Here is a 12,140-nt window from a genome sequence, read left to right on the forward strand (position 1 = left end):
TGGCCAAATCGCACACTATTCACTATTTAACATGTTTTCTTTTTTTTTAAATGGTAAAAGTTTTGGTGTTTTTTATTTTTTATTTTTTTTGCAAAGTGGTTTTAATGTACATCCTGTTTTGTTTTTAAATCATTCTACGCAACTGTTGGCGACAGGAGCGAAAATGCGCGTTCACGTCAGAGTTCGTCAGGCTTAGTTCCAAGGTTGCAAATGTTGGCAATAAACGTCCGTTCGCCAGACATTCAGCAACAGTTTTTGTGTTTTTGCTTGTTGCAAAGAAATTTTGAACACATTCAAAATTCCCTTACAATATATGCCCGTGAATATTGTTAAATGATCTGTCTAGATGTGTTATTCCATCATTTTAGTTTGAATATCTGTTGCTTGAAGTGTTGTAAAACAAATAATGATTGCCAAGCGTTAGCTTGTTAGTATTATGCTAGTGGGCCGTTCTTAAGGCAATGTATTTTGGTTGTTATGAATATATGACGCGTATTGCTTATTGTGAAATTATTTAAATTGAGTTCAGAGCCACCATTCAGAGCTTCTATCTCCAGTTTGTGCTCAGAAGTCAAAGCAAAAAAATCGCTCCAATGACAGCTCATATCATAAAATATTCATTCAAGTCAGGTTACTCGTATCTCAAGGCACCATTACATTTGTTTTTGTATCATGTATATTTTTATTTATCAGCTTTATTTTTGATTGAGTTGCCATCTTCATTTTAATTTTTGGTCTTAGTATTCTTTGTTTGGCTTGCATTGTTTTTGTTTGCTGTTGAATATGTTTTTGAACATTTCTCATTGAATATTACATTATATTTTCCTTATTATTTTCTTTTTAAATACACTGCGATTAATTTTTCAACGTGGAACTCCATCTCCCAGCATGCTTTTGTGCCAATAGTAGAAGGAGGCAGTTACCATGGCGCCCTGTTGCAGAGGAGTCCTGTTGCCATGGTGTGTATGTGTGTGTGTTTGTGAGAGAGAGAGAGAGAGAGACTAGTTTAATCCAAGATAAGAGAGAATGGGATAATTAGCAGGATGTTCAAAACTGGTCTCTCAAAGAAGATTTAGTTTTTCATTGCCCCTGCGTGCGCGCGCGCGCGCGCACACACACACACACACACACACACACACACACACACACACACACACACACACAATTAAATAGTGAGCGATGATCTTTTTTATGATTGACGAAATAAAAACATGATTATTCAATTGTGCACTTAAAATTAATTAAAATAATGAAAGGAACGTTCAGGATGAATGTTTAATTTCATTTTAGTATGATGAATATTTAAAGTTAAGTGGAGTAGTATGTTTGTTCCATCCATCCATCCATTTTCCAAACCGCTTAATCCTCACTAGGGTCGCGGGGGGTGCTGGAGCCTATCCCAGCCGTCTTCGGGCAGTAGGCAGGGGACACCCTGAATCAGTTGCCAGCCAATCGCAGGGCACACAGAGAAGAACAACCATCCACGCTCACATTCACACCTAGGGACAATTTAGAGTGTCCAATCAGCCTGCCACGCATGTTTTTGGAATGTGGGAGGAAACCGGAGCACCCGGAGAAAACCCACGCAGGCCCGGGGAGAACATGCAAACTCCACACAGGGAGGCCGGAGCTGGAATCGAACCCGGTACCTCTGCACTGTGAAGCCGACGCGCTAACCACTGGACTACCGGGCCGCCAGTATGTTTGTTTATAATATTTAAAATTGTTCACTTGGTTTGGTGTCATTCGAACATTTCATTAGTATTTGAGAAGAGAAAATAAAAAAGATTGTTCAGTTTGCATAATGAAACTAAAAGTTTACTTCCTGCTATGGCCAGTGATCTGATAAAAGTTCCCCAGTAGATGTTTTTTTTGGTTGTGTTTTCATACCTGAAGTGTTCAATTTCAACCGTAATCCTGTTGAGTGTGACTCCCACAGGACAGGTGACAGCCATAAACCCACTCGCACTCAAACGCACCCACACGAATAGAAACGCTCACATCAGATCTCCCTTGCTGCCACTATAATCTGGTGAAAGCTCGTCTGTCCCAATTGTGTTATCACCTTTAATGGAATATTACTGACACACTTTTATGCCCGGGATGCTGCTCAGGGAGGGATCAAAGTGCTTTATGACAGCTCTGGATGAGCCTTTTACATCAAATCAATACCAACACAAATGTTTTTTGTTTTTTTTTTGTTTTTTGCCCTGCAATACTGGACTGTAAACGTTATTATTTATCTTTTTCAATTTGATTTTTTTCCCCTGTATAGCTTCTGAGCTTTACACTGAAGTCGAGTTTATGTGTAATATATTTATTTAATCAAATGATAGACATTGATAAAATATTGCACCAATCCAATCAATTTATTGATTAATCCATTTTTGAATTAACTTTAAAAAATGTTTTACAGAGGATAAAACAAAAATGTAGATAGAATTGACAAAAGAAAAAAGGCATCACCTTCAAGAAAAATCAGTGACCGCATAATTACACGGTACCACTTTAAATACGTCACGTACAACATAGAGAACTCAGCGCGGCAAGCCTTGAGGTCCTTCACTCACTGTACAAGCTTTAAAAGTATATTTTTTAAGACGAGATATTGATCACCTTTCAGGTAAATCGTTGTTGACAACATAAATACAAAGTACTACTTGTAATAATATTGTAATGTGGGATACAATCCTATCAAAAGTCTAAAGGGATAAAAGTCAGGGTAGTGAGCCTTGAGGAACGCCATTCCCTGGTATACCGCAAAAAACTGTAAAAAACATTTTCACGCCTCTTGTACTCAAATAACACCTGAAAGTTGTTTCCGTCGCATGATCCAAGATTGCATTTTACACAGAACACATAAAACTACTTGCTTACTTGGATCTATATGTCAAGTCTTCACCTCTCAGTTTCAAGCAAGCCTTAAAGTGTGTATGGATGGAGGAACTCTGCTTTGGTGACATGTTCAGTGTTCAGGTTTGTTGTCATCCATTGCCATCCCATCCTGTCTGGACGGCTCATTCCCAAGAGGAGAAAGGGAGAATGTGGGGGGGATGGGAAGAAGACATTAGAGTGCAGCGCTTAGTCTTTTATAACCCTTCAAGTGAAAGGATCAATATGAGACAAAAGACCAATTACCATCAAGCAATGAACACATTTGCTCACGCTGAAAGTATGCACGGGATGACGAGAGCCACCAAGAGACTCTGGTCCATGTAGTCATCAGGTCACGCTTCATTGTGCCGGAATCCAGTAGACTGGAAGATGAGCGGGTTACAGGTTTTGGTTTTCACATCGCAGTCAGTTTCTTCTCTCATTAAATGTCTCGTCACGGTCTTTCATGTCTTTTGGATAGGTGTGTGTGACAAGCAGAATTCGTCTGACCCCACAGACAACCACACACACACGTGAACACAGGAGCAAACCCTGACACACGCACACACACACACACACACACACACAGATTTCAAGCGCTTGTTGCTGTACAGAGGTGGAAAGTCCAGATGTTTCAGTCTTTATCTCTCATTAAACGCATCTGTCCGTGTACTCAGGCGGGCCCGGCTGGAATAATGCGTAACATGTTAAAGCCTCCTGTCTCTAAGAAAATGCAGCTGCTGTTATTTCCCAAATATTTTGATATTATACTATTTTATGTCATTTAAAATCCCCAAATTTATAGTTGGATTTTAACAGAATATATCCCTGTACTTGAATCATGCAGAGAGGCTTGGTGGTCTAGCTAGTGGTTAGCGTGTCGATCTTACAGTGCAGAGCTATCGGGTTTGATTCGAGCTCCGGACTCCCTGAGTGGAGTTTGCATTTTCTCCTTGTGTGGGTTTTCTCCGGGTACTCCGGTTTCCTCCCACATTCCAAAAAACATGCATGGCAGGCTGATTGAACACTCAAAATTGTCCCCAGGTGTAAGTATGAGCGCGGATGGTTGTTCGTCTCTGTGTGCCCTGCGATTGGCTGGCAACCAGTTCGGGGTGTCCCCCGCCTACTGCCGGAAGACAGCTGGGATAGACTCCAGCATGCCCCGCGACCCATGTGAGGATAAAGTGGGTCAGAAAATGGATGGATGGATGAATCATACATACAGTGTCATGCACTTCAAATGAACTGTCACCGGTTCTTGTTGTTTGTGTGCTTTTGTGATCCATGTTGTGGCGCTAATTTTGATTGAAATCGTACATAGCCGACAGCTGATGGAAAAAATCTTGACTTGGTTTCTTCTTGAAGTTGCTTTTCGCACAATATCGCAAATTCTTTTTGATCAGACGAGAAAAGAGAATGCTCATAAGTGATGTCTGCCATCTAGCGGTGAATACTATTACTACAACCTGAAGTGGATCAGCTGCAGTAGACATTTTGATCATTTTCAAAATCTAGGTTCCATTTCGAGTTGCCCAGCCTTGTCATAGACGGATCATTTCTAAGATTCACCATGAAATAAAAAGAGGTGAGAGGGCCCTGTTCATCTCTGCTCTCTTAATGAACTGTCGTGTGTTCCAGGGGGCCCACGTTTGGGTCAGGGAGAAGGAGCAGCTGGTTCCAGCCACGGTCAACTCCTGCGGAGATGGCACCCTGGTTCTCACTACTGACTATGGAGAGGTAGGAACATGCACACACAAACATGGTATGACTCAATATGTCGAACCGACAGATGTTAGCGCTGGCACTCAGCATGTAGCGTTAGCTCCTCTGGCAATATCTTCTGCATTTAAGCTTTAGTATTGGCGTGAAAGGCGGCTCAAGGCAGCTTCAATACATTTTCATGGATTCTAAAAAGAGCCATGAATTCCAAAGCCGCGAGCCACAAAGGTCTGAGACTCGTTTTTGAGGCATTAGCTGCTCAACGCTGAGTCACGTAGCATTTGAAGGTGACACTATTGGAGTTTTGTGCTGTCGCGTCCATGCTCCAACCTTCGCATCAGCAATGTTCCGGCGCTATCAGATTCATGTCGCAACCTTTGTCTTTGCAGCAGTACTGAGGAATACAGTTGCAAGAAAACTGGGAATGACCTGATCATTTGATCAGCAAAAACAAAACTAGGGGTTGTTTGTTTTTTTTTGTTGTGGTTGTTTTTCAATTCAATTTTACAATCACCTCCAATCTCTTCATATTGATTAAATTAGGCTCCAATTAGCTCTTGCATATTTTATTGGTGCCCTGTCTGGGCTATTTGAGTTTTGAAATGTGTCTGCTGCATGCGCCACATGCATGCATCTGCACACTAATTGACATAGTGTAATTTGGCGGCTCAGTGATGAAGTGCTGCCTCCACAAAGGAAAATATTGTCCATTTTCTGTGTGTGTGTAATATTGCAATATTATGAGTAAAATAACTGCAAAAAAATTAAAAAAATATTGTGACTGAAAGTTAATTTAAAAAAACTAAAGTTGAACTACTATGAAAGATGAAAAAAGAAAACACATCTTGACTGTAATCTTTGGAGAGAAATCATTGAAATTATACAAAAATATTATGTACTAAAATGTTGCCTTATTACAGGATTTTATTTTAATTTGAAATTAATATGATAAATTATTGGCAAAAAAATATTTTGGGATGCAATAATTTGCCCCAGATGCTGTGGTAACCATGTCATGGTTTTCACCATGTTAAACCCTCCATCGTGCTGATTTGTTATCAAATATCCAGCAGAGCTGACGTTTAAAAGCAAACAGAGGGAGGAAAGACGGCAGGGAGCTTCAGTGTGTCTATGTGGAGGGGGGTGGGGGGGTAGCAAATTAAAGATATTCACAATCCAGAAGAGTAATGAGGATGTTTGCTGCAAGAAGCGCACTTCTAGTTTGGGCCACCAGCACCTGTGTATATATTTTCATTCCATATGCGCACACGCATGCAGATCAGACACACGCGTACACACACACACACACACACACACACGTGTGACGCGCACATGCGTGGACACACACGCAGGTTCTGTTCGCAATGATGCGTATGTGACGTGACCTGGATTTCTGTAGCTGCAGCGTGAAAGCAGTGGCGAGAGCTCACTCGAGCAGGGAACATGCTGCGGGGATGCTTTGTGAGCACACATGCACAGAGATGAAACTGAAATGTGAAATACTTTTTTTGTGTGTGTGTGTGGGGGGGGGGGGGGGGGGATAGTGCAAGCAAAATGACCCACATTTCCTCCTCCGCATCAGTTTAATGTCACCGGGCCACAGAGCACACTCATGCATGTGCTTACTCCCCGCTCTCTTAATTAATTTGACCCGAAACACACTTATGCAAATGCCGCGCATTGCACGCTAAAAATAGATAAATAAAGTAAAGTAAGAGCGACCTGACAGTGTGCCCCCCCTCCTCGTTGAGGGAATGTGGGCTACTGCTACTTGAAGTTGTAAGAGCAGCATGCCATGGACATCGGATAGATAATTAAATAGAAACCGACTCAAAGTGGTTCAATGAATTGACTCTTGTTTGGAAAAACTGCGACGTAGCGAGAAATATGCGACAACTATGATGAGATGGCGGGTGCTAATATAAATGCTCTAAGGGCCGGATTAACGTGCGGAACATTTTCCAATGGTGAAAATGATTTAATAATCATAAAGCGGCTCCTGTGCGGCAGCCAGGATGAGATTAAGCGGTGAGCCATGAAGGTCATACATTTCTGATCTGAGGTCAGTGCAGCCAGCTTGCAGGAATCTGACAGTTCATCCTCTGACTTTGCAGAGAGAAAAAAAAGAAAGGTATGACTATATTGGTCACTGTGCCAAAGGCTCTCCTCGCTCTCTCTCTCTCTCTCTGCGCGTCTACTTCTGTCTCTGTCTTCAGCGATAATACGAGAAGTCACATGAGACGTCTTGGCCTGTTATCATGCAAAGCACATTCACACATCAAAGAGCTTCAGCAGAAAAAAAAACTGGCACACACACAAAAAAAAGGCTTTCATTTTGCATTACAGACACTAGAGAAATGTTACAAGCCGCTATTCCGTTTGTGTGCCCTTGAAAACATTCACACAGTCACAACATTTGTCACGTCCCGTGTTTGCCAGCAGGGGGCGGGCTTTCTCTCCGCCGCCTGCACACCTGTTACTCATTTATGAGTGATTACTATGCCTTTATTGGGACGCTCTGGCAGTCTACTCACTGCCGGAGAATTCCACGCCGCGCCAATACTCTCTCGCTCAAATTTCCTATTCAGATTATTCGTTGCCTCTTAACCTTGTGGCTGTTATTACGCGCCATTATTCCTATTACGTACAAAATTTATATAATCGTCTAATCAGACCTTCCTTGCCATTTGTTTTCCGCAAGCGTTTTCTGTTGTTCGCTTTATTCGATTTCCTGGTCCTTATTTTGACCAGCGTATTTTGTGTTCATTATTAAAGACTCCTTTTGTTATCTGACAAAATCTCTTTTTGTGTCTGCTATTTAGGGGATCCACTTCCTTATTTTGTTGTGCATGAAGCGATCATTCTAATGCTTCGGGCACAACGTGACAACATTGGGTGCACCTTGCTTTGGAATATAATTTTAAGATCCTTTCAAAAATTGATAAATGGTAATCTGGTTGAAAACATTTTTTAAAATGTACATTAACCAAATCTGATCATTCTGGTCAGTGAATAAAAAAATAATTTAACAATATAGGTTTTCATGGGTTTCACCTGGCCAAAAATGCCCATGGTAGTGACGGCCAAAACATGCAGTTTGGTGTGAACGCTAAATGACAAAATCCCCATTCGGCACCTTTCATTACATTTTGCATGAACACAACTAAAATTATTGAGGGGAAAAAAGGAATTAGGGCGGCCCGGTAGTCCAGTGGTTAGCACGTCGGCTTCACAGTGCAGAGGTACCGGGTTCGATTCCAGCTCCGGCCTCCCTGTGTGGTGTTTGCATGTTCTCCCCGGGTCTGCGTGGGTTTTCTCCGGGTGCTCCGGTTTCCTCCCACATTCCAAAAAACATGCGTGGCAGGCTGATTGAACACTCTAAATTGTCCCTAGGTGTGAGTGTGAGCGTGGATGGTTGTTCGTCTCTGTGTGCCCTGTGATTGGCTGGCAACCGATTCAGGGTGTCCCCCGCCTACTGCCCGGAGACAGCTGGGATAGGCTCCAGCACCCCCCGCGACCCTAGTGAGGATCAAGCGGTTCGGAAGATGAATGAATGATGAAAAGAAAAGTAGTTGGGTGGACACAAATGCCCCGCAAGTAGAGCCCGTGGGGGGTGTCAGCAAATGTTATTGCACACACACACACACACACACACACACAAACGCGAGCTGTGACATTAAAAATGCACTCATTTAAAAGGCAGTGTTCCCTATTTTTGGACACATTTGAGGCAATTTATGGATGACCTTAACAGCCATTATATCCTATGTGTGTGTGTGTGTGTGTGTGTGTGTGTGTGTGTGTGTGTGGAGAGATCCTCCAATACGGCCGGTAAGAGTCGCCCATACCCTTGCCGCCATATACAGTTCATGTAAAAGAACGCATGTCAGTTATGATTGACACGTGTCTGCCATGCACGGCATGTCAGGTGCTGTACCTGCAGCAGGCGGAGGTCACCAGGGAACGCGTGCACGCCATGCACCAGACCAGCGTGGACGGCGTGGAGGACATGTCGGCGCTGGCTGAGCTGCACGAGGCCGCCATCATGTACAACTTGTACCAACGCTACCAGAAGGACAGCATCTATGTGAGAAGTTGTCTTTTGTGTAACCCCGCCTCCATCGTGAAGTCCTGGTAGTTTTATGATTTTTTTTTTCCTGCAGTAAATATGTCTACTTTGGACTAACGCTAAGTTATATTGTGTGTAGTTCCACTATCGACCACTTGGTGGCGGCAGCCTTATTTAGTTTGCGAGGGTGTCAGGAAGTACTATTGATTTTTTTTTAAGTAACTTTTGGAGCATTGAAATTTTTTCATACATCTTGTAAACAATCATGAATATACATGCATGTATGCTGTAGTTCCATTACCCAAATTAAACATATCACCCTCACACGAGGCTCTTCTTGCTCGACTAAATTACACGCTAGCAAGCGCTGCCCGCTAATTAACTTCAAATAAGTGTCACACCAAAGCCAAAAACAACCCAACTTGGTGACTAAGTAGGCTGGCGACGGCATGTTAATCGGGGATGGCGCTTTTCAGACAAACATCGGCAGCATCCTGGCGGCAGTCAACCCTTACAAGCAGATCCCAGGTCTGTACGACCCGGAGCGGGTGGACCTGTACTCCAAGCACCAGCTGGGTGAGCTGCCGCCGCACATCTTTGCCGTGGCCAACGAATGCTACCGCTGCATCTGGAAGCGACACGACAGCCAGTGTGTGCTTATCAGGTCAGCTCCTGTGACATCGGCATTGTTGTTATTTATTTTAAAGGACGACTTTTTTTGGAGGGGGGGGCATTTTTTTATTTAAGGGATTCACTGTACCGGTAGTCTTGGTTTAAGGGACCAGTGCAATTTTTGGTCGATTTACGGCGGTCTTGTTTTAACTTTTGGGAGGTTTACAGTAGTCTAAGTTCACCCTGCACAGCATTTGCGGGGTTTTTGGTCTCTCATTTTAATCGGTTAAATTTGGGGTCTTCTTTTTTTCCATATTCTTATTTTGCGCTGCACAATTTATGGGAGAGTTACGGTAACCTTCTTTTAACCGGTATCATTTTGGGGGCTTTTTAACCTGGGCAGTTTATGGGGATTACATAATATTAGGGCACTCCAGTTGTCACATTTTAACCTGCATATATTCCATATTATATATTTCTATATGTTTGAAGGGATTGAAGTTTTATTTCAACCTCTACAACGTCTGGCGGGTTTTACGTTTGTGTTATTTCAAACTGTGCAATTTTTGAGGGATTTACGGTAATGGCATTTGAACCCGCGCAATTTGTTTTTTTAGGGGGGGGGGGCGAGGTGGGGTAACATTCAATCAATATCAATTTGCGTCGGTTTCAGTGGCGAGTCGGGGGCTGGGAAGACGGAAAGCACCAAGCTATTGCTGCAGTTTCTGTCGGTGATGAGCCAAAACGCAGCTGGGATGCCGCCGTCGGAGAGAAGTACACGCGTGGAGCAGGCCATTGTACAGAGCAGGTATGTTTCATATGAGCAAATATGGCGGAGAGATCACATGGCGACAGACAAATTGTTATGAAGACGCAACAAAAAATGATTTACATAGTTTGGTAGTTGCTGTAGAGGGTAGTCATAGACATTGTGGCTTCAGAGTTGACTAGAACACAAATCGTCTTTGATGATACTGTGTAAGTGGTTGAGTAGGTGCCTCTGTTTTGGTTAGCAACATGGGGTCGAACTGACTATTGTGGACAATGCACAATAATGTGAAGCGATCACAGGTCAGAAGCTACCGGAAGACAAATCATCTTTCAAGACAAAGTCACCCCCGCTCACCTTCTCTTCGCAGTCCTATCATGGAAGCATTCGGGAACGCCAAGACCGTTTACAACAACAACTCCAGCCGCTTCGGGAAGTTCATCCAGCTTCACTTTTCGGAGAGCGGCAACATCCAGGGAGGCTGCGTCATTGATTGTATCCATTTTTATTTTTTAGGCCGATTATGATATTTGGCAAAACAAAATTCCGATAACCGATTAGTCAGACGTCTATTTAAAATAATACTTTCAATAATTAGGATATGACAGGTTGAACTGTTTAACAATACTTTCACCAATCGTATTTTTTTAACATTGCGGATTTTAAAAGATCCGCCATCAGTTGCCATCATGTAATGACGGGCCATCATGTGCTAATTCAAAATTGTCCACCGTGTCAACGAGTTCACATTTTTTGTTGTTGACTTTCCTTGACTCGCATTCCGTCAGATTTACTGGAAAAGGTAACCATTTCGGAATTATTTGCGACGGGTTCGTTTTGTTTATCGCGACTGTTGACGATTGGGTTGATTGGCGGCAGAACCGAGTGGTGCGACAGAACCCCGGAGAACGCAACTACCACATCTTCTACGCGCTGCTGGCAGGAGCCAACAAAGAGCATAAAAGTAAGTTTGCTTGCGTATCAAATTAAATTTTTTTCGCCCCGTAATTTTTTTTTTCCAAATTCATTTTATTTTTATTGGGTCAGGCCTGTACTTCCTGGAGGATCCAGCGGAATCTTTCCACTACCTCAGTCAGTCGGGTTGCCTGAAGGACAAAAGTCTGAATGACAAAGAGCTGTTTAACAGTGTTATGGTGAGTTAGTAATACATCATCAATTTGAATCAATACTGACAGGAATATATTCTTTATCCTCCGGAAAAAAAACAATGTTATTTTCATCATAATGAGTTTGAATTCCCCGTTAGCATGACCTTCCTTCTCACACGGTTCCACCACCTCCTTTTTTCCTTCCTGTTGCGAGCAGGAGGCGCTGAAGGTGCTGGAGTTCTCAGATGAGGAGATCCGGGACATGTTCAAGTTGCTCTCGGGCGTCCTGCAGCTCGGCAATGTGGAGTTCATGACGGCGGGAGGAGCTCAGATCACCACCAAGCAAGGTCGGTGGCAAGCTCCAAACAGAAAAAAAAAAGTGCAGTATTATACTGTACTCCATCAGCCCGACTCCATTTCTTGCTGCCCTCAATCTCCTTTTGGATAAAACTTGTCTCCTCACTGCTACTGATCATTTTCATGTAATGAGCGTGAGCTGATCCTAATGCTGTGATATTTTACAGATTTCACAGTCTCCACTTTGCTGCAATGTTAAAATTTCTTTCTGCCCTCCGTCTCCTCTTGGATAACAATTGTCTCCTCCTCATCATGTTACCTGACTATTTTGCAGTATTATATGTACTCCACTATCTCCACTTTGCTGTGTCTTCTTGCTGCCCTGAGTGACCTCTTGGATAAATGTTGTCTTAATGCTGTGAATAATATTTTGTTCTTGTGCTCTGGCAGCTGTAGTATCATACATACCCAACAGTAACCATTATGCAGAAGTGCTCTGCTGTCTTATTGACCTCATTCTCCTCTTGGATAAAATTCTCCTTACCAAAATTGGTTAATTTTTTTTCTTCCATTGTCGCTACGACGTAGCCCTGGATGCTACAGTATTGTACTCCACACTTCCTGCAGTATTACAAATACTCCACAGTCTCCACTTTGGTGCAATGCTCCGTCTACGTTCTGCCCTCAGTCT

The 12,140-nt window shown here is 42.9% G+C and overlaps 1 protein-coding gene across 4 annotated transcripts in view; it reads left to right on the forward strand.

The window, feature by feature from the left end:
* The window catches only part of myo10l1 (myosin X, like 1), a 31,506-nt gene that overhangs the window by 2,060 nt on the left and 17,306 nt on the right, over positions 1-12,140 (forward strand). For all 4 annotated transcript variants that reach the window (XR_007966712.1, XR_007966714.1, XM_052086246.1 and 1 more), the window contains exons 2-10: positions 4,513-4,611; positions 8,522-8,680; positions 9,139-9,326; positions 9,948-10,082; positions 10,414-10,538; positions 10,832-10,845; positions 10,923-11,007; positions 11,091-11,197; positions 11,370-11,499. Coding sequence is in view for 2 of the 4 variants with exons in the window: in XM_052086246.1 (XP_051942206.1) it covers positions 4,513-4,611; positions 8,522-8,680; positions 9,139-9,326; positions 9,948-10,082; positions 10,414-10,538; positions 10,832-10,845; positions 10,923-11,007; positions 11,091-11,197; positions 11,370-11,499 (1,042 nt within the window). In the remaining 2 variants the exon portion in view is untranslated. The remainder of the gene's footprint in view (positions 1-4,512; positions 4,612-8,521; positions 8,681-9,138; positions 9,327-9,947; positions 10,083-10,413; positions 10,539-10,831; positions 10,846-10,922; positions 11,008-11,090; positions 11,198-11,369; positions 11,500-12,140) is intronic.

The sequence above is a fragment of the Hippocampus zosterae genome, chromosome 14 (genome assembly GCF_025434085.1).
Source record: "Hippocampus zosterae strain Florida chromosome 14, ASM2543408v3, whole genome shotgun sequence".
Lineage (NCBI taxonomy): Eukaryota > Metazoa > Chordata > Actinopteri > Syngnathiformes > Syngnathidae > Hippocampus > Hippocampus zosterae.